This window comes from Stigmatopora nigra, chromosome 18, assembly GCF_051989575.1.
Source record: "Stigmatopora nigra isolate UIUO_SnigA chromosome 18, RoL_Snig_1.1, whole genome shotgun sequence".
NCBI classification, from domain to species: Eukaryota; Metazoa; Chordata; class Actinopteri; order Syngnathiformes; family Syngnathidae; genus Stigmatopora; species Stigmatopora nigra.
The window spans coordinates 3,485,777-3,510,902 of NC_135525.1; the positions used below are offsets into that span (position 1 = coordinate 3,485,777).

A 25,126-nucleotide genomic window follows, 5' to 3' on the forward strand; every position below is an offset into this window, starting at 1 on the left:
AAAATAAAGGAGATAATATTCCAGTTTAACCACAGGATGGCGACATATCCTTAAAATATTTTCATATTTAGAGTTTCAGGAGAAATCCAACGACTAAACTGACCTATATTTAGGTTTTCTTAATAATAATTTTATTTGTGTAGTTCAAGTTGGTTCAATAAAATACACACACCACGTTAGAAGGATTGTCAACATGTGTCAGGATACTTCCCGATAACATACGGACAGATTTGCCAATTAGTGTTTTCATTAGAAATAGCCAGTGGGGAATAGTCAGCTGTTTGACCCATTGTTGCTGAACAAATGCTGACAATATACAGCACCTATGTATACCTAAAAAAAAAACAAGAAAAAGAAAAACAATGTTTTTACATGAAGTTGATTTATGATTGACATGTTTCTACTGAGAAGAAAACATTGAACATTAGCTTTTAGCAAATAATTTTCACTGATACTACAATGAGGCTCAGATTAATGTCTTAAATTGTTTTGGCAGCGACCAAACGTCCGGCGACCAAACGTCCGGCGACCAAACGTCCGGCGACCAAACGTCCGGTGACCAAAAGTCCGGGCGACCAAACGTCCGAGTACCCTATAAAGGCACACGGGGAAATAAGCAAAACTATTGGCTACATGATCAAATATTCACTAAAAAGAGTGTTGATTCAACTCAAGGTGCTGTCTTCTAAAATGTTGACAACACAATCACATTTCCCAAATTCTCAGTAATTTGATTCCCCATAAACCAATATCACCCTTCGATATTGTTTCACAATATGTACGAAACACAAATCTTTAAATGGCTGTTTACGTTGCTTTTAGCACAACAGGATGTAAGACTGGATAAAAGCAGGGCAACCAACAATTTACTGCTTCTCAGTAAATGGATTTCTTAGTCAAATGGTGCTGAGAAATTCACAATAAATAACATAACGGTATGAGAAAGTCATTCTTAAATCTGTAAAGTATTAGATGGGTAGAAGTTCTCTAATGCAGTGTAGATAACTTAAAAATGCCTTACAGTTTGGTTAAACATTGATATGCTTATATTGGCAGTCTGTCTATTTAAAACACCCAGAAGCAATGCTGTGCCACTTTCAAAAAAAGGATAATTGAAGCATTAATAATGTATAATTAACACTGATAAAAGGAGCACAATCCACCTGTGCCTAGGCTGTAAAAATGCAATGTTTTACAGCAATGAATACATGCATTTTATTCTTATTTAAATAAAAGGAAACATTGAAGCCACGTATAAATGTATGGCATAAATCCTGCATTCAGAGAGCTGAAATGTTTTAAATGAAACTTGAACCTCACCTAGAAGAATGTGCAGAGTGTTATGCTTGCTTTCAGTAGACACCTAATAATGGTTGATGCTCTACTTAGAGACATGTGACAAGCCAAAATCCGCATCAAAGGAAGTTCACAGATCTTGGAGCTTACCTGTTTAACTTATTACACTTTTTCAGGCGCTAAAAGTTCATTGAGGTCAGAGCAAACCTGGTCAGAGAAAGCCTTTTTATTGTGATGTATACGTATGCAGAATTCATATGGTGAAAAGTTGAGTTTTGTTTTGCTTCTCAGAGAATGCCAGTCTTTCAAAGTATAGATACTGAAAAATACAAATACCAATTGGTATTTATTGAGCATGTTTTCAAAATGCTTTTATTTGTAACATAGGCAAGCAATTCGCAACACCCACACATCAGTGATTATCCTGACAATAGTACACATAAAACTGAACAAATGTCAACATATGGTATTGCCCAGTTTGTTATTAATGACCGATTGGAAATTTAGGAACCTTACTGTGTTTTTTTTTTCTGTCTCTGGCTGCAAAAGGTTACATTCTTTTACTCCAAATCTGACATCCGCTTGACTTGGCAGCCTACAAAACACGAGCCAGAAACTGTCGACTGAGCCCTTGTCAGACAATTTGATCTTGCAGGCAGAGTTCACACTGCCGAGTTGATTGAACTGAAAAGAACATAAGCCTCCAAAAGAAGACACAGGTACCTCATTTTCTGTTGCTGTTGTTTCACTGTTAGAAGCATAGCATCTGCTTGTCTAATGCGCAAGAGATGGTTTGGGGAATTTGCTGGCTGTAAATTGCCCAGAATTACTTTTCATATAGGGCGGACTGGTGGTTTGTTTTTTGCACTACAAGCGCCTGAGGATTGCCCTCAGATAGCGCTAGAGCTGCCACTGGAACGCGGATTATTTCATCCGGGGGGTAGTCGGAGGTGAGGGGCAGTCAAATGTCTCCGGCTGGATGAAAAACGTAGGGTGCCACGGTCCTTGTTTGCAGCTCTGAGTGGTATTTGTTGGAATTCGCAGGCCGCAGCGAGCGGCCTCTCAGGAGACACCACGTGAAGGTTTCCAACTTTGTCTCCCCGGACTGGTGGAGGATTGGTTAGCGCGTCTGCCTCACAGTTCTGGGGTCGAGGGTTGATCCCAGGTTGGTCGTCACTGTGTGGAGTTTGCATGTTCTCTCTGGGCTTGCGTGGGTTCTCTCCGGGTACTCCGGTTTCCTACCACATCCCAATAACATGGTTGAAAACTATAAATTGCCCCTAGGTATTAGTGTGTGTGTAGATAGTTTCCCATCTCCAATTCAGGGTGTCTTCTGCCTGGTGCCTAAGGTTAGCTGAGACGGGCTCCAGCACCCCCACGGCCCTTGTGAATATAAGCAGTTTACACAATGAATGAATACTTTTCAAACATGATTTTGACCCGGTTGTGATCAGTTCATACCACAAACATATGAGGTGATAAGAAACTTGAATGGGATTTATAGTAGTAATTCCATATGACTACATTCATTCAGGAATAGACAAAATGCTGCTTTAATAGATATTAATTGTTATTTTCCTGAACTGGAAAAAAAGTGAAGATTAATTAACAAAATAATACATTTCAGCAAATGTAATTTATATCAATAAAATGATTACGGCATGCAATATGAAGTTTTTTCTTTGCACGTTGAACTATCAATAATACTATGATACCCAGTGGAGTCAGGTGTAGATCCAAAATAATACATCTCCATTTTCACAACTACTTTTGAAAGTGGACTCCAGGGACAATAATTTCCTCCACATTAAATTAAATCACTCCCTTTTCTGTAGACAATGTTTATTCAAAACTACTACAAGAATATGGGCACTAACAAAAAAAAACCAACAACTCTTAAGTATTGCAATAAGAAATAACACTGAATAACTTTTTTCTAAAAAGTTTTCAGTATAGTGAAATCCTATCAAACTCTCACCTGAATGAATTTCATCAAGAAAACCGTTTTTTCCCACGTTTTTTTTTGCGCTTCTGTGGTGTTACAATTTACAATGACAATTTGTAACATTAGAAAAGGCTATGTGTAGTCTGTCTTTTACACTTCGTCTTTACATTTGACTTTCATCAATACCGACCATCAAGCCTAAGGCACATGTAAGAAACCCACTCATATTTGTCTTTGTGACTCACCGAACAAGATCAAACAACTTATTTCTTGGGTTTTTGGTGCTGCATGTGCATCATAGAAAATGAAAAGCCAAAGAGAAGGCGTGCCTTGTTAAATTCAAGACATAGGAGAGCAATCTAACATGTCACTTTTATGGGCCTTGACATTTATCAGCAATGTAGAGAAAAAAAAACAACTAGAGTAGTTGTTGTCTCTCCCAGCCTATGTTTCCATCTCCAACCCACACACATACTGTACACTGACTTGCATAAAACGGGATGACAACAGTCAATTGTTCATAGTTAGAGGCATTTTTTTTGTAGGCTAAATTTTCTATGAAGGCATATTGAGTCTAACAATGGGGAAAATAAACCCAACAAGATTAACAGCAATTTTTAGTTTGAGACGGCACATTTTTTATCCTGCTGTCTGGAGTTTGCATGTTCTCCCTGAGCTTGCATGGGTTTTCTCTGGGTACTCTGGTTTCCTCTCACATTCCTAAAATATGCATGGTATGCTGGTTGAACACTCTAAATTGCCCCTAGGTATGAGTGTGAGCATAAATGGTAAAAGTCAGTTGGGATAGGCTCCAGCACCTCCTGGGACCCTTGTGAGGATAAATGGTTCATAAATCAATGAATGAATGAATATTGTTTGGAAAGGCATCCTTCTTGATGAGAAACTTTTGTATTTAGATGAGCTCAGACAATCTGAGCTGATGTGGTTGTTATCAATAACGTGTGTTTATTGGCTGTCATGTTGAAGAACTGCACATCCCATAATTACATGGTATTGTTCAAATGGTGAACGCAAATCTGTCATGTGACATATCTGTTGATTTGGTCAAAATGCCATTTTTTAAGAATTTAGAAAAACATCAGAAAACAGACAAACCTCACCCTTCTACTTGTTGAAAGTGCCAAGAAATAGAAGAAAAATATTCTAAGATACCAATTTCATCTTCAATAAGTCTATCTCTTATTGAGCAGTATCTAACGTATTTCAATCTACCAGACCAAGAACAACAACCAGCTCTTTTTATCCAAAATACCTTTATAATATCAATAGTCGTTGCTTCTTCCATTGACTTAACAACAATCATGACATTGATGAAACTTATTCTTGTAACCTGACCTGCAGTCAGTAACCTGCATGACTGTCCATGAAATGTGAAGTGCTTCAGTGATCAAAGCCAGCTGCAACGTTCCTTCTGACCTGGACCCTGGAGTTCAGCCAGGGGCCAGGCCTCACCCAGCAGTCCCTTCATCTTAAGCAAATGAATAAATCTAGTCAGTGTCTTAAAATCTCATTTAAAAACACATTGACGATGAATCACTCACTTAATACAGGGGAATTATTCCAACTTTTAAAATAATGTTATAAGGGCATTGTTTTTTTCTTCATTTTAATGTACAGTTTTAAGAAAATGACAATATTTGATGAATTAAGTTAGTAGTATGTAAACTGTGCAGGTCTAAAGAGATGTTTGGTTCCCTACCTTTTGCTCAAAGTAGAAAATGGAATTCATTTTCTTTTTTAATCATTTTATGCCTTTGACGGCACTAGACATCCAATCCATTGTAACTGGGATGGCCAGTTCACCATGTTTAAATGAATTGGATGTCTATCCTTGTCAATGGTAGGCAATAAGTTATTTCAGGCTCTATTCCTGTTGATTTTGTTTCACTTTCTTTAAATCATGGACCAGAGGCAGTTGTGGGTCACTTCCCGTTGATTTAGAGCATTTCCAAGTCGTTCGTTCACTCGCTCAATCACTCACTGACACCCCAGACTGGTCACCATTCAGCCATAGGGCACACAGAGACAGACGACCATTCACACTCACATACCAGCACTAGTCTGCACCTGCTCAGACTGAAGTCTGAGTGAACCACTACAGCTTAATTTCCAAGTCACTTTCAGTTAATATTAATGTTAACATCTTTCTGTTGCTTTCGTGGGAGTTACTTTTTGTTGATTTGGGCCATTTTCTAATGATTTGTTGTACAGTTTTGCCAAGTTTGTGTTAATTTTTAGCCAATTTTTTGAAGATTTCTATGGTAAAAAATAATGAACATCAATAGAAATATTTGCCAGTCTGAGTTGAAAATCGAAAGCTTGTGTTGGGTGAACATTGAAACAGTTTGGAGTTAAAATGGTGTGAATCGGTCAAAGTAGTCAGGAGAAACAATACAAAAAGAGATTTGGAAAGCAAAGCATCCTCACAATGAAAGAGCAGAATGATGGAAAACTGTTTTGTTACAGTTAGTGTTTTTCCTGAATGGAATCAGTTGAAAAGGGATTGAATGAAAGTTTCCAACCCCAAATTTTTCTCAGTGCATTAATATATACATTAATAGGTTGCACTATAACAAAGACACTTTCGATTTGTCTCTCTATCTTCTAATACAAGTGAAAAAAAATTTTTGATCCTTTTAATATAGTGAAAGGTAAATTATTGAGGTGTAATCTTTTAAATCTATTTCTCTGCTTTAGTGCCGAGAATCTTAGTGCATAGATGAGAAAAGCTACACTGACTAGTAAATTCATTTGCAATATTGTAACTATACTGTAAATATAAGCAGGGCAGTTCAGTGATTCATACAGTATATCCTCTCATGTGTTAAAACATGTTGTAAATCCTAATCCTGACACCATGGCAATTATTGACACACGTGGGGAAGATGTTGCTGTTTTGTGCCATACTGTATGTATAGTACTGTAATTTCCCACTGAAAGAATGTGTTGATGCTGGGGTGTCTGTGTACATGTGTGTGTGTGTGGTGGGGGTATGTATACTTTGCTGGGTTCTTGTAATGACACCTTGTTTCCGAAAGTAGAGATACCAGATTCAAGCAGCAACAAGTTTTCCTCTGAGTGTTATGCTTGTCTTTTCATTCATACAATACGTTTTAAACTCAGACTTGGTTTTAAAAGAAAAGAAAGTGGCAGTGTTTGTTTTAAAAATGTAAACAGTATGAGAGGTGTGTTTATTTTTGGTGCCTACAATAAGTATTTATTCATTCATTTATTTTGTATAATCTTTAAATGTGTGATGGAATATAATATGTGCAGGCAGGCTCATTAATGCATTTTGTACAGATTAGATTGTCTACTTTCTCAGTTTAATTGGACATTTTTTTCTTTTTAAATGATTTTTAATCTGCATTGCCACAATGTACAGTCCAGGAATAAAGAAGAAGAATAGCTGAAATGTTAAGGCTTTCCCCCAAAATACTCAGTTCTATATGTATTTTAATTAACTTTGTCTCAAATCTTAAATCTGTTAAACCATTATAATCCATCAATGCATTAAATTAATTTTACTCAACATTATTATTTCTTTAATTTAGTTTTATACATACAATAATACATTTTTGATTCATTTGACCAAATAGGCCTACTGATAATATACTTAAATTGACCCCCTACCAATTAAATTACTTTTTATTGTAAATATTAAACTAATACTATATCCTGAGTTGCTCTTGAAGATGTGCGTGCCTACAAAGGACAAATGAGAGTTGTTTAACTGCTTCATGTACATCGATAGTTGAAAATTAGAGTATACATTGAGTTAAAGTAAATCCCCAAATCATAACAAGGTCCCAAAGAGTTTCATAGACTAACATTCTACAACTTAAATAGTTCATGCATTACCAACAGTAAAGAACGGCGTAATTGTGCGTGCAAATGGCTACCAGTCTGTATGCTCTAAACCTGATTGGCAACCACTTCGGCGTTTCAGTCCGCCTTTAACCGAAGGTCAGATCGGACAGGCGCTTACTTTTTAAATGTATTTTAATGGTGTGAGATGCACCTCTATAAAGGCCTGGCCGGACGTTTGGAACGTCCGGGCGAGCAAACGTCCGGGCGACCAAACGTCCGAGCGACCAAATATCCAGCGACCAAATATCCAGCGAGCAAACGTCCGGCAACCAAACGTCCGGCGACCAAACGTCCGGCGACCAAAAGTCCGGCTACCAAAAGTCTGAGTACCCTATGAAGAAAGGCACACTTGGGCAACTAAGCAGAACTACTGGCTACATGTTCAAATATTTACTAAAAAGTGGGTCGATTCAACTAATGGCGCTGTCTTCTAAAATGTTGAAAAACGTGTCAGATTCCCAAATTCTCAGTAATTTGAATCCCCATAAACCAACATTACCCTTCGATACAAATTTCAACATGTCACCATTTGCTAAAGGAAAGCACCAGTATCGTTGCATGGTTGCTTATGTTAGCTTATTCAGAACATATTGTTGTCTTTTCTTCTGAAATAAAATGGGACTGACAAAAGGTCTCGTAGCACCAGTTAAAAGCAACGCTTTGACTCAACCTGCCTTTGGAATACGGGGAGTCGACAATCTCCATTCATCTTTATCAGTGAGGCAAAGTAAATTGTCATGTCTAGTCATGCTTATTTGCAAGCATGTCCTGTTAACAGCATAATCAGTAATATCTGAGCAAAAGACACCCTGACAAACTCAAGTCTGCAAATTCTTAAATGACAGCTTTATCTGATTTAGCTCATTTTGTTCTTTGTTAGAAATGAATGAGTTTAGGTTGAACATATGTATTGATAGTCCCTGTGTAACAATTCCAGTTGTCAAAATCTAAATAAAAGGATCGAAATAAAAGGCAGATTTTTATGAAAACTGATCAAGAAAAAAAAATCCTGACTAAAAAAAGTCAGCAATTAAATGCTACAAATAAAAATGAAATTTCTATATTTGGCTGATTTTTATCATGTTTAAAAAACGAATCAAGAAAAAAAATCTCCCTAAAAAAAGTCAGTGATTAAATGTTATAAATAAGAATGAATGATTTTTTTATGCATAAACTGATTGACCTTCATCCTGTGTATCCTAGCAGAAATATTCATTAAAATTATTTTAAAACATAGAATTCTTTTTGTATATTGCATATGTAAATTGTCCTGCAATCAATAACAGCTCCACAAATGTAAAATTGAGGGGGCTGCTATTGATTATTAAGTCATGCTCCTTAATGAAAAATTATCCTGCCAGATTGTTTGTCCTCCCAACTTCAGTATGTACAATATGATAATCTTATTATATGTTTGACTTCATTTTTCCCAGGATGTTTTATCCTGCATTTGGCTTGCCACCGATTCAGAGTGTTCCCCACCTCGTGCCCATAGTTGGCTTGGATAAACTCCAGCACCCCCGGCAACGCTTGTGTGGATAAGTGGTTCACAAAATGAATGAATGTGTTTTATGTTGCATGTTGTGTGTGGTTTTTATGTTCTGCATGCTTTCATTTTAAATGGAATTGTTTTTTCTTCCTGTTTTCAGAAATGTACTCAGGATTATGACATGTCAAGAGGCGGGAAAAAAAACTGGTACTTTTTTGTCTCCATTTTCTACTATGGGATTGTTCACAGTTGAGAATTAAGAGCATTACAAAATCTAACATCACAAAGCTCCTCCTCCCCTGCCAGATTTTCTACAAAAAAATCCCAACACATCAACAAGGGCTGGCTGTAGAGGTGAATGTGTAGTTCCCTTAAAAAGGGGCATTCAACCAAAGCACCTTCTCTACCCGTTGCTCACATACCTGGAACTCAATTCCAATTACCATATGTGAACACCTGTCCCTGAACCTCTTCGCCAATCAACTTGAACTCTGGCATTTAGATGAACAAAATTCCGTTCATTAACTTATACATATCAATATGTTCTTGAATATGTGTTATGCCCTTATTAGTTAAATAACTTAAACACGTTTTCATTCATCTTTAGTTATCATTTTTTTCTGTTAACTCTGAGCAGAGTACAATAGGCCCTCAATGTTCTGCCAAGAAGAATGTTGTGGCAATGTGGGAGACCAAAGTGGGTGTGAGTGCATACATTTTTTTTCAGTTTTAATGAAGACTGAAAGGAGGATGGACTTTCAGCATTTTTCTTACTTTGGATTTTGATTTTTGACATTGTTTAGTAGTGCCCTCAATAGCTGTGTTTCTATAAGAAATGCTTGAGACTCATTCATCATCACATGACATCACCTACCTTACCCTTGATTCATCACAGATGGAAGACTTTGGAAACAAAACTATTAAGGTGTTGATATCTCTATCATCCATGGACTAACGAGGTGGACAAATCGTTGAGGGGCACGTTTGGATTACGTACATCAGAAATAATTCCAAGGATGTCTGAAAAGAAACAGAAGATTGGACAAACAAAGTACACGGAGCAGTATTCCATCAATATCACTGAGTGAATTGATGTTTTATTGTTCTCTCTACAAGAAACCACCTGGAACAAGAAATCAGATGCACACATTGTAAAGCAAAGACACAAGTGATCATCTTCAGCTAATCATTATAGGATGTAAAAGGACCATTTTTTAACAAGAGATTGTCGTTTCTTACGAGGATGTCTTTAGGTGGCCAGCCTAACCACTTAGTAGAAGAATCAAAGCAGGGTAAAACGGATCCAGGATCAGAAGCAGAACCTGATGAATTGGACTGGGATGACTTTAGCACCACATTGGAGACCAGATTACAACCCGTGAGTGAATTTTATTTAATAACACTAACAATAGCAGTGTAAGGTTTAGAATGCAAGCAACGACAATATGTTCAAAGATATTATTTGACACTGATTTGAATGACATTCACATTCTCAACTATTCATTTCCCCTAATAAGCTAATCTATTTTCAAATGGTAAAATGTATGTAGGGGCTTCTGGTTCCAATCATCCTCAAAAAATGAGGGACCACTGTACTACAAATGTTTTTTTTTAACGGACCATAAAAACAACCAAAAAACTAAGTCTTACACATTGTTGATACTTTTTAAAAATATGTTTTGGATTTAATTCGTATAGGTGTGTTCAAAACATTAATATCATTGAGTGATGAAGTTCTAAAACTGCCCTCTACTTGAGTTTGTAGGCAGCTTCTGGCTGCCATATCGTCTTCTAATAATAGAATTTGTGGAGCAGCCATGTAGAAAATCCGTCAAGGCACAGAGCAAGTACTTTTATGGCCAAAAATCCTGGAGATGGATAAAGGTTGTTTGGTCAATTTGCAAATGACCACATATTTGGTTACTGTTTGCTTATTCCAACTAAATACCTTGCCTATGATAACTTGTTAATAATAATAATACAAATATTAAACAGAACACGGCTGATAATGAGAACTTTTCACTCCTGTTATGGATCGTTACTGCTGACCATGATTTCCGGTAAAAAGCTAAACTTCTCTATCAGGTCAGCTCCTCACGTCACCGTGTTGATCTTTGTAGCAGACCTATATTAAGGAGAGATTAAGCTAACAAAGGGAAGGATTTTTTTCCTGCTGTCAGGAGGTACACACATTTTGTGGCATTTCGCGGTAAGATGAGTTTTCCTTTTGCTTTTTGATTTAGTGAAGCCTTCCCAATTTAAAACCACCAAACCATTTTAACACTAACTTCCAAATGGTTCTTCACTCATCCATTTGTAATGCTTTGAATGCTGCCATAGACCAAGTAATGAGTGTTCTTACCACAGTGAATGAATAGCAATTCTCAGATATCAGATGTATCTCTTGAAAAGAAGATACTAACTTGTATTATTATTTTATTGCTCAAGAGGCTGTTTTCCTTTGTGATCTTAATCCTAATTTTTGGGATTTGCAGTCATGAGTTAAGGCTGATTGAAAGACAATTTTAAGTAAGCATTTTCATTTTGAAACTATGAATTTTATCCAGATTCTACTAATCATTTTTTTGTAACAATCTAAGAATTGTTCATGACTATGTACTTTAGCATACTAGTTCATCTTGTAAATGTTATCAGAGTGTGCGAATAATCCATTCGAATAGTAATAGAGATGATGTGATGTATCCATCACGGCAGAATGCCAGATTACGAGTCTGAAATTATTTTCACTTATTTGGGTCTTTTGCCGGGAAAACGCAGCTCATGGAGAAGCACTAACAATTTCGTCATATGCAGTTTATGGGTATGATGACAATTACGCTTTTGTCTTGTTATTATTATTATTGTTATTATATTATTAGAGATGCAGTGTAAAATTTAGAATTCTACAAAAATGCAAAGCTTGGCTATTAGTAATGCGAGTTTTAACGTTACTATTTTCTCTTTCATTTGTACTTATGTCTATAAAAGGCAAAACAGAAAGCTCAGAAATTTAGACAAGGAGGCAAGTGTTGCTTGGGGCAATGTTACCTAGTTGGCCAGGATTATTATTCGATTTCTTTTGACAAGTTTAAGTTGTTGGAGCACTAACTAATACTTGGTAGGTTAATTGCCTTGAATTGAATTGAATTGAATGCTTTTATTGTCTTTATACAATCCTCTGTGGAGTTTGCATGTTCTCCCGGGCCTGTGTTTTATCCGTGTGGTCCGGTTTCCTCCCACATTCCAAAAACATAGGCTCAAAACATGGACTCTCTATATTGTCCCTAGGTATGAATATGATTCATAGTTTGTCTTCTCATGCCCTGCGATCGGCTGGCCACCAATTCAGGGTGTTGTCCCCGGCCTCCGGCCAAAGTCAGCTGAGATAGGCTCCAGCAACCCCGGCGATCCTTGAGAACATAAGCGGTTCAGAAAATGAATGAATGAAAATGTAATTTGTTTTTAACCTGATTGTGAGGTCAAACTCAGCTGCATCCTCTGTTATAGTCTAGTACTTTTATGATGATAATGGATATGAAAAACATTTTATGACAAGTAGAATGAGCTGTTCACATTTTGAATCTGTTGTGCACTAACTAAGGAGCGGCACACTACCCACGTGTCAGAATTGTGTATCCAGCTGGAGAAGACACAACGTGAACTAGAGAGACAGCTATCTGGCCTGTCAGAGCGCCTGGAAGAAGGTGAAGTCCGTTCAACCCAGCTGGCTCACAACAGAGACAGGATGGAGGAAGAATGTAATAGCCTTAGACAAGACCTGGACCAACTGGAGGGTGCCCTTATTGCGTGTGAGCAGAATAAAGAGGTAGGAAATATTTCCTACCGCCACTGTTTGACACATAAACTCAGGAACGACGGTTTCTATCATCACCAGAGTGTGGTCTCACAAAAGTGGACATCTTTCAATGATCGAAAAAACAGATTAATACTAGCTATATTTAAAGCATCACAGTTTATTTGCAGTCCTTGGCTGTGGAGGCTACAATTAGTGAGCCTTACTAAATCTCCCTTTCTTTCACTGAGGTGTAATAGTAAAAGATTAAAAGTCTATCTGTGTCCAGGAATGTCCAAAGAATGTAGGGCCCCGACGTCACCGGACACTGATGGAAAGTTTAACTGGAAAACGCCGAAAAAGCCTCTACACATTTTCCACACTTAATTCAAAGATACTTTAGAAGTTTAAGAGGTTAGGTTTGGAGACCTATCATCTTGATCAAAGGTTTCATACATATTTTGGATCATGGGCCACATTCATATTTGGCCAAAAGGTAATATAAATGACAGCATTAAATCCACCCCACTCGCCTGACTTTGTCCATCAATACTTATTAAATAATTCCAAATTGTCTGTTAGCTCCCTTTCATTGCTTTTCCCCCTGGTTGCACTGCTTCCAGATGGGTGTTTTCCTATTGAAGCATTTAACCAATCAAATTTCAGCCCTTATTTGTTGCCAGGGTCAGAAATCTGTCTCGAGGCCTTCACAATCAGTTCTGAAGGCTCTGCTGCATTAAACAAGCGTCAATAAGACTTGCTTTAATCAATCAGATTTCGAGTTGGCAACACCACAATGTCTTGTGGCAGGTGTAGGGATACATCATTGCCCTCTAGCAGGCGTAGGGATATGTCATCGCTTTCACCAACTATGATTGGCTAGTGATTAGCCAGAGCTACTAAACTATATCTGGAGCAATCTGCACAAGCAAATATATTGTTGTGTTGATTTAAAGCCATTTTCAAGACGTATTTTGACAGAAATACGACAGGACAGGCTCGACTTTCAGCATTAGCTTCGATGGCGATAGAAAAGAAGGAAGAAAGGAAGGAGGATAGTTATTGTATACAGTTAAAAAGGATTTTTGGTGAGTAAAATATGGGTATATTCTTAATGAAAAATTCAATTGTGGTTCTGATATCTGAAAAGCTCCAATGTTCGTATTTAAGTATTTATTTTTAATCAATAAATGCTGCTAGGAAGTGGATTTTACCCCATTTCAGTGCAATTTTTGCAATTTCGCATATATATATATATATATATATATATATATATATATATATATATATATATATATATATATATATATATATATATATATATATATATATATATATATATATATATATATATATATATATATATATATATAGATGAAGCTGAAAAAAGTCAAAATCTCTATCTTGACAAGCTTTAAAGTTAATCACTTCATGGCAAGAGATTGTCTATAAATGGACATGGTAGCACAGTTGCTACTCGTGCAAGCGGAAGAAATCCTGTATAATGACTGCAGGAGCACAGTGCAGAACAATGGATGAGGTGGATAAGACTTGTTTAGTGTCAGGCTAAAATGTACAGAAATCGTTGTCTCATGCACTTTTGCCTGACCCATGCTTGAATGTCCACAGAGCTCTCTCCTTGATCCCATGCCTCTTTGAGATTAAAGCTTGCCTGTCTACGCACCCATGTTAAATTTGACTCTGTAAAATAAACTTCCATACGTACATATGCCGTATTTTCCGGACTATAAGTGTCAGTTGTGTGTGTGTGTTTTTCTTTTTTGCATATATATATATATATATATATATATATATATATATATATATATATATATATATATATATATATATATATATATATATATATATATATATATATATATATATATATATATATATATATATATAGCTATATTTTTGGAAAACGATTATTTTGAATTTGAATAACAAGAAGACCATTTTTGAATCTTTACTGACCTTTTACCAACAGGAATATGCCATCACTACATACTATAGTATTTAGCAATATTTTGCCAACTGCAGATAATATATGTATTCCACTAAAATTGCTTTTAACCATTAATTTAGTAAAAGAAAGATCCAATCAGTGGTTGGTAAACAAAATAAATAAATGCTTATTTTATGGCACTTTAATTTCAGTATTTCAAGATATGATGCATTGATCTCAAAGAGAATTTATAGTGTTGAATATCTGCGTCAATATTATGATTGTTTTTGTTGTTGTTGATTTCAGCAAGCTATGGAGGAACTACATAGTGAGGAGGAGAAAGTGGACCTATTGACTCAAGAGAAAATCCAACTACAGAAAATGGTAGAAGATGTAAGTAGAATTTTAAAAGTGAACTTGAATGATTTTTTTTCAAATGCTATTCTTGCGTTAATGTCTTTTTTCATTAGTTTTGAAAGATAAATTGCTTTGAAAATCACCAGAATGTCTCTTTTTAAGCTATTTTAACTGGTGGTTTTAATATTCTAAATCTATCTTTTGTGGCTTGCTGTATCAAATTGAATATTTAAATTTAATTTAACTCTGACTGGCTAGTTGTGATTGGTTGTGTGGGAGGTTAAGTGTCGATATTTAGGTCAGAAAAACTTTGTATGGCTGAACCATGCTAATTTAGTTGTTTGTGACAGGTATTTGCAATTTTGCATGTTTTTTATGTATAGTTGGAGTTTCAGCTGGCAGAGGAGCGTCAGTTACGTGACGAATTGGAGCAAAACTGTAGAAAGTTGGAGGGCGAGAACCAGGGCACTCAAGAGAGTATCGAAGGAGGGGAGAAAACACGAAATGGCCCAGACCAAATACTCAGAAGGTCAGAGTTCAGGTGGCACTCATTTTTTAACTTTGCTGTTATTCATCAGAATGAATTATGAATTCTAACCGAGAGTTTATTATAACAGAACTATGACTCCCGGTGTTAGAAAAAGCTCATTTTCAATGCAAAGTATTATGAGGTTAGTTCATTGCACATTTTGAACCAAAATAATTGTTTCAGAATTAATTAGTTTAATTTTCTTTTTCTTCACAATTTATATCTTCCAGCTTTGTTAAATTTTAAATGTTTTTTTTTTTAATTGAAAAAGTTAGCACCCTGCCACGGGTCTCTCCACCAAAGTCTAGATATGGTTACTAATAATAGTATGGAATTACAAAGGAAAGACTGAAACAACAAAAAACTGCAAAAAAAACTTGACTCGAAATCAGTTCAGTGGATTTTACATTGAACTTGGGTCTACTGTGACTATTTTTAAAATGTTTCCGAAACACTGAACTAAGTAAATAAACCATGTCATTTTCCTACAAGGAACCTTTCAAGGAGAATGAATGCCTAAACTCTGACAAGCTGGAACATATGTCCGATTTTGATTCCGCTATCCACTCAAATTCACTCACTAATAAGAACACAGAGTCACACACAGTAACAACTGTCATAATACACCTTCTCTGACAGGCTCTATGCACACCAATGAGCAATTTAATCTGTAATAGAATGTTCAAACCCTCTGGTCAAAAGGTTCTTTTAATAAAAGTGAATGAGTCATTTTGTTGTTACTCAGTTTTTTAAACAATCCATAACAGACCTTAATATAAGACACGTCAATCATTTCATGTTTCTTCCATTTTATTGGCATTACACGTTGTTCAAAATACATTCTGTATGATTTTTTGTGTATACTATTACAGAAAAAAGTATCTTCAGTACCCAGACAAGTAAGCAATTGGTAAAATTCTTAAGCTTTTATTAAATCAACCACATAATATACCAAGTTATATGAAGTTACTTTGGTCATCAAAAGTCAACATCATCCTAAATTATTGAAGAAAAAATGTAATATCCTTTTTAGTAATTGCCATTCCTCAAAGTTAATCATTTTGTTACATACATAGTACACCTGATCTACATATGGAGTTACCTAGGCTCCTACCTTGTTAAATTGGATTTATGATTTGAGACTGTGAATTAAATTAAGTAACTAGAATTTGAAGGTGACTTATTTTTCAAGTAGGGCAAGTTCAATTATGAAGAAGATATGAATTTGAACCGGTAACAATGACATCTTTTTTTGTCAAGTCTTGTCTTGTTTTATGAAGAGAAATAGTAAATTAATAAAAGAAACATCCCTCTCAGGCTTGTATCTCATCACATAAATGTGACTGCTACCCCACATTCATGTCATGCTTTTGATGTGAGTGTTAATCAATGATAGAAAGAGAGCCTCATGTGCGGCAGTTAAATATACCTATTTAAGTTTGTTCCACCTGTACCTGTACATGGCATTACTCATTTCTCTAAGAAATATAATAAATCACAACATATAATACTCATATACTGTAATTTCAGACTATTAGCCGTTGATCTTTTTCCTCCCACTATGAATGATGCATCTTATAGACTTCTTTATAGGACTAGGTGTTAAATATCCCTAATATTCAGCACATCAATTGACAGTGATTGGAGATATCGTCTTACATGGGGTGGGATTTGGCTAGGATCACGTGGTGCCACCTGCACGCCACATCATCAGTTGTTTGCCCCACACGTCATTGGGTGTTTCGGCCACTTATAACAAGACACCCTCTGCAGAGGTTGGCCCACCACAGGATGATCAGCCCCGGGTGTGTGGCGCAAGGTGGAACCACGCGATCAATTGGCAGCCCATGTTGCATCCTTACGTTTCAGCCACAGCCAGTGACTGCTCCGTTCCGCTGCAGTGGCAAGTTCTTTAATTGCCTTCCGTTGGGCCTGCCCCCTAATCCCTACTTCCTTCAGGAGCCTTGTGGTGGACTTGGCAACAAAGCCTCGACAGCCCACCTCCACCGGCCACACCTTTACGCTCCAGCCCCGCCCCTCTGCTTCAGCTGCTAAGTTGGTATATCGCAGCCTCTTCCGCTCAAATGCTTCATCGATGGCCTCTTCCCATGGGACAGTGAGCTCAACAATGAAGACACGCCGGCAGGATTTGGACCAGAGGACCAGATCGGGGCGCAGGTTGGTTGTTGCAATTTCTGGTGGGAAGGTGAGTCTCTGGGTGAGGTCCACCCGCATTTCCCAGTCCCGGGCAGCGTTCAGTGGGCCTGGATCCGGAGGAGATGTCTTGGTTCCTCTCTTCTCCCCTTCCCGAACAAAAGTTGTTTTCTGTGGGACTGTAGTCTGGAGAGGCAAGGCATTGGTGGTTACCCTCCTGCTCTCGAGTTCAGCAGCCAGGCACTTCAACACCTGGTTGTGGCGCCAGGAGTATCTTCCCTGCGTTAGGCTGGTCTTGCAACCCACCAAGATGTGTTTGAGGGTTGCCGGGGCTGCACACTGGAGGCAGGCTGGGTCCTCTCCATACCAGACATGTAGATTGGTTGGAGAGGGCAGGACATCATATGTGGCTCCAATGATGAAGCTTAGTCTATTGGCCTCCATGCTCCACAGATCGCCCCACGTGATTTTCCTCCTCTCCACACCTTCCCACTTCATCCAGCGGCCTTGCTGAGCCTGGGAGACCGCTGTGGCACATCTGGCTGCTTCCTCCTGGTGGCGCACTTCCTCCACCACCATGTGCCGCCGTTCAGCTGGGGCAGCCCTTTGCCAGGTGGGTGTTGCTGTCTCCAACCCAAGGCCACCTCTGCCATGTTGGACATGACCCACTATATCCCGGTGTCGGAGGGCGGTCTTTGCCCCCGCAACTGCTGCAGATGGCCTCCATTTCCTCCCCGTTGCTAGGGTTGGAGCGGCACCTCTGACGAATGGATCCCGGGATTCATTGAGAGTCATCTCCAGTCTTGACTTGGCACATTTGTACTCCTCCGTCAGGCCTGAGATTGGTAGGGAGAGAACTCCATTGCCAAACAAGCCAATGCTGCTCAGGCATCTCGGCAGTCCAAGCCACTTCCTCACCTGCGAATTCACCAGTCTCTCCAGCCGATTGGCGTGGGATATAGTGACCTCATAGATGGAAATTGGCCACATGAGACGAGGCAGCAGCCCGAACTGAAAGCACCACAGTTTCAGCTTTCCAGGCAGAGCTGTGCTGTTGATCTGCTTGAGGCCATTGATGGTATCTTGCTTGAGTTGCTCCAACTGCTTCGAATCTTTGAGCTCTGCGCTGTACCAGCGGCCAAGACTTTTGACAGGCTTCTCCAGAATGGTTGGTATTGGCTCGTTGTTGACATGGAACCTCTCATTGGTGAGCTTGCCTTTGACAATGGAGATACTGCGGGATTTGCTGGGTTTTATCTCCATTCGTGCCCATTTGATGTTTCCCTGGAGTTTATCCAGCAGGCTTTTGGTGCATGCGCTTGTTGTTGTTATTGTCGTCATGTCATCCATGTACGCTCTGATTGGAGGAAGACGCAGTCCGCTCTTCAACCGTTCCCCTCCAACCACCCATCGGGATGCTCGGATAATAAGCTCCATTGCCATGGTAAACGCCAGTGGGGATATGGTGCAGCCCGCCATTATGCCAATCTCGAGATGCTGCCAGGCAGTTGTACTAGTCTGTGTTGCAACGCAGAACTGGAGGTCTTGGAAATAGGCTCTGACCAGACCTGTGATGCACTCGGGGACTTGGAAGAAGTTGAACGCTGTCCACAAAACCTCATGAGGCACTGAGCCGAATGCATTGGCAAGGTCCAAGAATACCACATGCAGGTCCTTCTTCTCCTTCTTGGCCGTCTGCACCTGGTGCCAGATGACACTTGTGTGTTCCAGACATCCTGAGAATCCACTTATCCCTGCCTTCTGCACTGAGGTGTCGACAAGGTTGTTCCTCTGCAGGAATGCTGAGAGCCTCTGGGCCACAACACTGAAGAATATCTTTCCTTCCACATTCAGAAGACAGATCTGTCGGAACTGATCGATGGTTGAGGAATTCTTCTCTTTGGGAATCAGGATCCCTCCCGCTCGTCGCCATGCCTTCGGTATAATTCCTTTTTCCCATACCACTCTCATCAGCCTCCAGAGGTACTTCAGCACGCCCGGCGTGTTCTTATAGAAACGATATGGAACGCCGTTGGGTCCAGGGGCTGAGGCAGTTCTTGCCCGCTTTACTGTGCTCTCAACTTCGCTCCATGTTGGGGGCCTTGTTTCCATCTGGTGCTCTGGTGGATGGATTGGTGGCATGTCATCCGGAATGCTGGCTGGCACATGCCTCTGCTTGTCGGAGTAGGTCTTCCTCAGGTGCTCCTCTAGTTCCCCTACGGGTGCTTTGAGGGTCCCAGTTTTCTCCTTGACAAAGAGGTCTTTGACGAACTTGTGGGGATCTCTGTAGAAGGCAGTCCTCGTTCGTTCCTTCTTCTTGTGTTGTTTTCTCAAGCATTCTGCTCTTCGCAGTGTTGCAAGACGCTGCTTGATGTCGCCCTGTAGTGCCTCAAGTCCTTTCCTTTCCACTTCTGTGGCCCTCTTCCACTGTTTTCTCAGGGACCTTCTTTCTTTCACAAGTCTTTCAATCTCTTTTTGTCTCCTGGACTTGAGATGAGCTGCTGGTTCCTTCTGTGTCCTAGGATTCTTCCTCTTCACCCCAAATCTCTCCGATCCATAGTTGTAGATGAAGTCTCCAATTTTGTCCAGCTTCTTGTCCACGCTCCCTTTCAGGCCTTCAAGAAGATGGACAAGGTCTGTGTCGGTGGTTTCCCACTCCTTTTTCTGGCAGGATTTAGGCCACAAGATTTGAGGCTTCCGTCCGTTCATCTTCCTCTCTATTGCCATCTGTGGCTGGATGGGCTCTGGGCTCATGTCCGTTGGTGGATCCGTGCTTGGTTGAGCTTCGTCTGGGGTTCTGATACCCTGTGAACTGTGGTGAGTGTCCCGCCACTGGGCTTCACTCGACTTATTTGTCCTACCTCTGAGGAAGTAGTGGTCAATGCGAGGCCCCTCGCTAAGCTCTTTCAGGCACTTTTTCCTGCCCTGGTGGATCTTGAGACCCTTCTCTGATGTAACCTTTTCCCAGCCACAGATGCAGCTTTGTAGCTTGTGTCCTGCCAGTGCTGTTACTCCGTCAACTGTTGTGCTGAACATTTGATTCGTTGTCGTTTCCGTTGCAAGGTTCGTTACCGTGTGGTCCGTTGATGAGTCATCTTCCGCCCCCGCTCTCGCAGACTCCAGGGGTGTTTTTCCTTTAGAACTTTTCGAAGCGATAATTGGGTGGATCCAAGACACTGTGTAGTGAAAGGCTCCTGCCAGCAAGGGTAGCTAACCCATGCCAGTCCAATGCGGTGTATACATAAACTTTTACAAGTTGATGAGCTGTATCTATTTTTGTGTTAATATTCCATAATACAATGTGGACACATGTGGCTTGTGGTTGAGTATGATTTATAGATGAAATAGTACAGTCTCCTTGAAAAAAAATCTGATGGGTGTGACTCATAGTTAGCTGCAGTTTATAGTCCAAAAATTACGCCACTTAAATGCTGCTCATGTCGGTCTTAGGATAAAATTATGCAGTATTCCTGTTTTATACATATCATACAATATATTGCTTGCATATATATATATATATATATATATATATATATATATATATATATATATATATATATATATATATATATATATATATATATATATATATATATATATATATATATATATATATATATATATATATATATATATATATATATATATATATATATATATATATATATATATATACACGAGTACTTTGTTTTTTTACTTCCAACTTCAGTAAAATACAACACATAGTAATAACTTGAGATACAAGCTTAATGCGTTCCAGGACAGAGCTCGTACGTCAACTTACTCGTATCTCAAATCAATTGTTTCCCATAGGAATTAACTAAAAACATTTATTTGATCCCACCGTCTGAAAAAAACACCAAAAACAGGATATGACAATTGAAAAACATCTTTTTATTGGTTCCAATTCACCACCTACTCACAAAGTAACAAATACTTATGTAGTGACCATTGTCCATTTATACATGTCCATTTATAGACAATCTCTTGCCATGAAGTGATTAACTTTAAAGCTTGTCAAGATAGAGATTTTGACTTTTTTCAGCTTCATCTAAGATAACAAATCTTAAATATGGGGCTTTTGTGAGTTCTTTTTTAACATTACTCAAATTGGGCAAAGTTTTTATTTTTTTTAAATAACTGGTACAGTGTAAAACTCCTATAGCTATATATATATATATATATATATATATATATATATATATATATATATATATATATATATATATATATATATATATATATATATATATATATATATATATATATATATATATATATATATATATATATATATATATATATATATATATATATATATATATATATATATATATATATATATATATATATATATATATATATATATATATATATATATATATATATATATATATATATATATATATATATATATATATATACACGAGTACTTTGTTTTTTTACTTCCAACTTCAGTAAAATACAACACATAGTAATAACTTGAGATACAAGCTTAATGCGTTCCAGGACAGAGCTCGTACGTCAACTTACTCGTATCTCAAATCAATTGTTTCCCATAGGAATTAACTAAAAACATTTATTTGATCCCACCGTCTGAAAAAAACACCAAAAACAGGATATGACAATTGAAAAACATCTTTTTATTGGTTCCAATTCACCACCTACTCACAAAGTAACAAATACTTATGTAGTGATTATGGTTATTACTCAGTACAGACAGACGGCGCGGACCTTATGTCAAGGTATTACTGTAGATAAGACAACGACAGTGTGCTGTTATCATGAGCAGCCTCTTGTGGACTCAGCCACCAGGCTGTCTCGTATGCTCGTATCTCAAATTTGCCTCATATCTCAAAGCAAATATTTGCCCGTAATTTTCCTCGTATCTCAAATTTTTTGTATGCTAGGGCACCCGTATGTTAAGGTATTACATGTGTAACTATGTGTATCTGCCTCTGTTTGGTTTCATATCATTCTTTCTAAATCAATACCTGATCTTTTCACTAAAGGATGGAAATGGAAATAAGCAGTACTCGCTCTAAGCTTGAAGCTGAAGAGGCCATCACCAACGACCTGCAGAAAAAGAGTAGAGAGTGGCAGGTAAGGTTTCATTTTATCCACCCATCTCTTTTATTGTCTTTTGTTTTATAAAAAAAAGACACACTAAAAAGGAACAACAGAAAAACAAAAACATCTGAAATCCTTTCTAATACCTATTTTGAATGCATTGAAATCATCCGGCACCTACATGATTCTCTCGAAGATAAGCATTAAAGATGATGAATAAATTCAGGGGCCACCCGGTGCAGTGGTCCTTTCCTCTGTGATTGGTGCGGGCCGCATGGGTTCGATTCCCAAACTCTGGCTCTAAGATTAGGTGTGTGCATGGTTGTTTGTCTCAATGTGTGTCCAACATTTGACTGGCAAATTTGGTGAATAGTCAGCTGGGGGTGGTTCAAGCACCTCCGCGACCCTAACAAGGATAAGCGCTATAGTAAATGAATAACTGAAGGTCGCCAAAGGCAAAAAAAAATTCAATGTTGGTGTCGATTTCTAATGAGAAATATGTTGTGACAGATGAGTTAAATTATTTTTTAAATCGTTATCTGATTTTATGACACATTTCTAGACTGTGTAACTCAAACCTTTCCCCTTTATTTTTATTGAAATTTTGTCATGTACAATGTGTTCAATGCAATAGATTGGACCAAGACAGGGTGGAGTATTTTTTAGCACCCAGATTCATTTTAGCAATTTCACAGCTTTTGACAGGTATATGTAGCAGCAGATTATCAAAACATTCACGTCAAAACACAAACGTAATAAACGACAACAAACATGGCTGGGATGACAAGGCAGTTTAAATGGGTGTCAGGCCGCCTGTGGCTGATGCCAACAAACTCGGTGTTTGGTAAGACTTTTATGCTGCTGTGGACATTGGGGCAACAAAAAACGAGCCCTGCTGTGGTGGGCGCCGGTGGAACCGATCAGTCTGAAGCGAAACAGGCGAGACGTCTCAGGTGGCGGCAGCTGGCTAGGAACTGGTAGAAGGCTTTCAAATGATTGTTTATCCGAAACCAAATGTCTCTTGAAATTACCCTTTCTCAGGCTTAATTGACAGGAAACAATGACATTTTCTGCACATTTACCTGTAAAAAAAACAAAAAAAAAACACTGTAGTAAATAATCACTGTGTACATGACGAGAATTACAACCTACACTCGTAACTTGCATCTAGTTGCAGGTCAGTTTAAAGAAAGGCATGTTGGGCTGTCATTTACAGAGCAGTGTGGGATGCATTCCTGCTTTTCAGCATAGCTGCTGGGCTTTTCTCTGTAATTGGAGTAGTCCTTTCACAGATACAATCATGTCAGGGGATGGTTTGGAGACAACGTCAAAGTGATAACCAATGACTACTTCCACAGTGTAGTGTAATTGTGAAAGGGGATGTGGTAATTTGCTTTCTTTTAAGACCGACAATTTGGATTTGTTTTCAGATATCTTGCCAAACATGATATTTTATACTACTATATTTAAACAGTAAATTGTGTTTACTTCGTTAATTGTTTTGCTCTATCGTTGGCAATATTTGTTAGGGAAAACAAATGAATAGAGATGTGCTGAAAAAGAATCTTTTCAGTTATGAAAGTAACCTTTGAGAGAGCCCTTAAATAGTAGAAAACGTATTTGCGCCCTTCCTGATTCCTGTGTCTATTTCTTGCTTATTTATCACACCACACAGAGGTTTCAGATCATCAAATCAATTTTAGTAGGACATAGCAACCCAAGGGAATTGAAAATGCAGTATTTAAAGGATGATTTTATTTACCAAGGCAGAAAAAAATTACAAACTTCTCTGGCCCTCTGTGAAAAAGTAATTCCCCTCTGAACTTAATAACGGGTTGGGCCACTTTTGACAGCAATAACTAAAATAAAGCGTTAGCGATAATTTGTGATGAGTCTTTCACAACGCTCTGAAGGAATTTTATTCCACTCTTCTGTGGAGAATTGTTTCAAATCTGCAATTTTAGAGGGTTTTCAAGTATGAACAGCCTGTTTCACATCACAACACATCATTTCAATAGGATTTAAATTGGGACTTTGACTTGGGCACTCCAAAACCTTAACATGTTCTCCTTCAAAATTTGCTGGTAGATAGTAGAATTATTTCTTCCTTCAAATACAGCAAGTTGTCCGGGTCCTGAGGTAGCAAAGCAGCCCCAAACTATCACACTGACACCACAATGTTTCACTGTTGGTGTAGTGTTCTTTTAATGGAATGCTGCACCATTTTTCCCCAAATGGAATGGGCCCCACACCTTCTAATGAGTTCAACGTTTGACTCATCAGTCAACAAAATGTGCTTTCAAAAGTTTGGAGGATCATGACGACGTTTTTTGGCAAATGAAGATGAACCTTTATATTCTTTTTAGATAGCAATAGTTTTTGCATTGGAACTCTGCATTGGAACTCTGCCTTGGATGCCAGCTTTGGCAAAGTATTTTTCTTATCGAGAGTCCTGAACCTCTACTTACAAATTTAATTGGTCCTAGAACAGTATTTCATATGTAAATTTCCTAATTTATTCCACAAACCACAAAAAAACAACAACTACAAACTAAACCCATTAAAAATAATCAGTATCCCAATTTTGAATCCAAGATGTGAGAAACACACCAAATTAATTGAAAATGATAGCAAGTACAGCGATTGATAAGATC

At 38.1% G+C, this 25,126-nt stretch overlaps 1 protein-coding gene across 3 annotated transcripts in view; it reads left to right on the top strand.

The window, feature by feature from the left end:
• Positions 1-9,564: 9,564 nt before the first annotated feature.
• LOC144211426 (myosin heavy chain, skeletal muscle) overlaps positions 9,565-25,126 on the top strand; it is a 30,777-nt gene continuing 15,215 nt past the window's right edge. Inside the window, exons 1-5 of one of the 3 annotated variants that reach the window (XM_077738673.1) lie at positions 9,565-9,999; positions 12,223-12,447; positions 14,669-14,755; positions 15,103-15,260; positions 22,415-22,505. In XM_077738673.1, coding sequence (XP_077594799.1) covers positions 9,865-9,999; positions 12,223-12,447; positions 14,669-14,755; positions 15,103-15,260; positions 22,415-22,505 — 696 coding nt within the window. In that variant the 5' untranslated portion in view covers positions 9,565-9,864. Of the gene's footprint in view, positions 10,000-10,745; positions 10,831-12,222; positions 12,448-14,668; positions 14,756-15,102; positions 15,261-22,414; positions 22,506-25,126 lie in introns of those variants that run through there. The other 2 variants (XM_077738674.1, XM_077738675.1) reach the window with 2 other exon arrangements.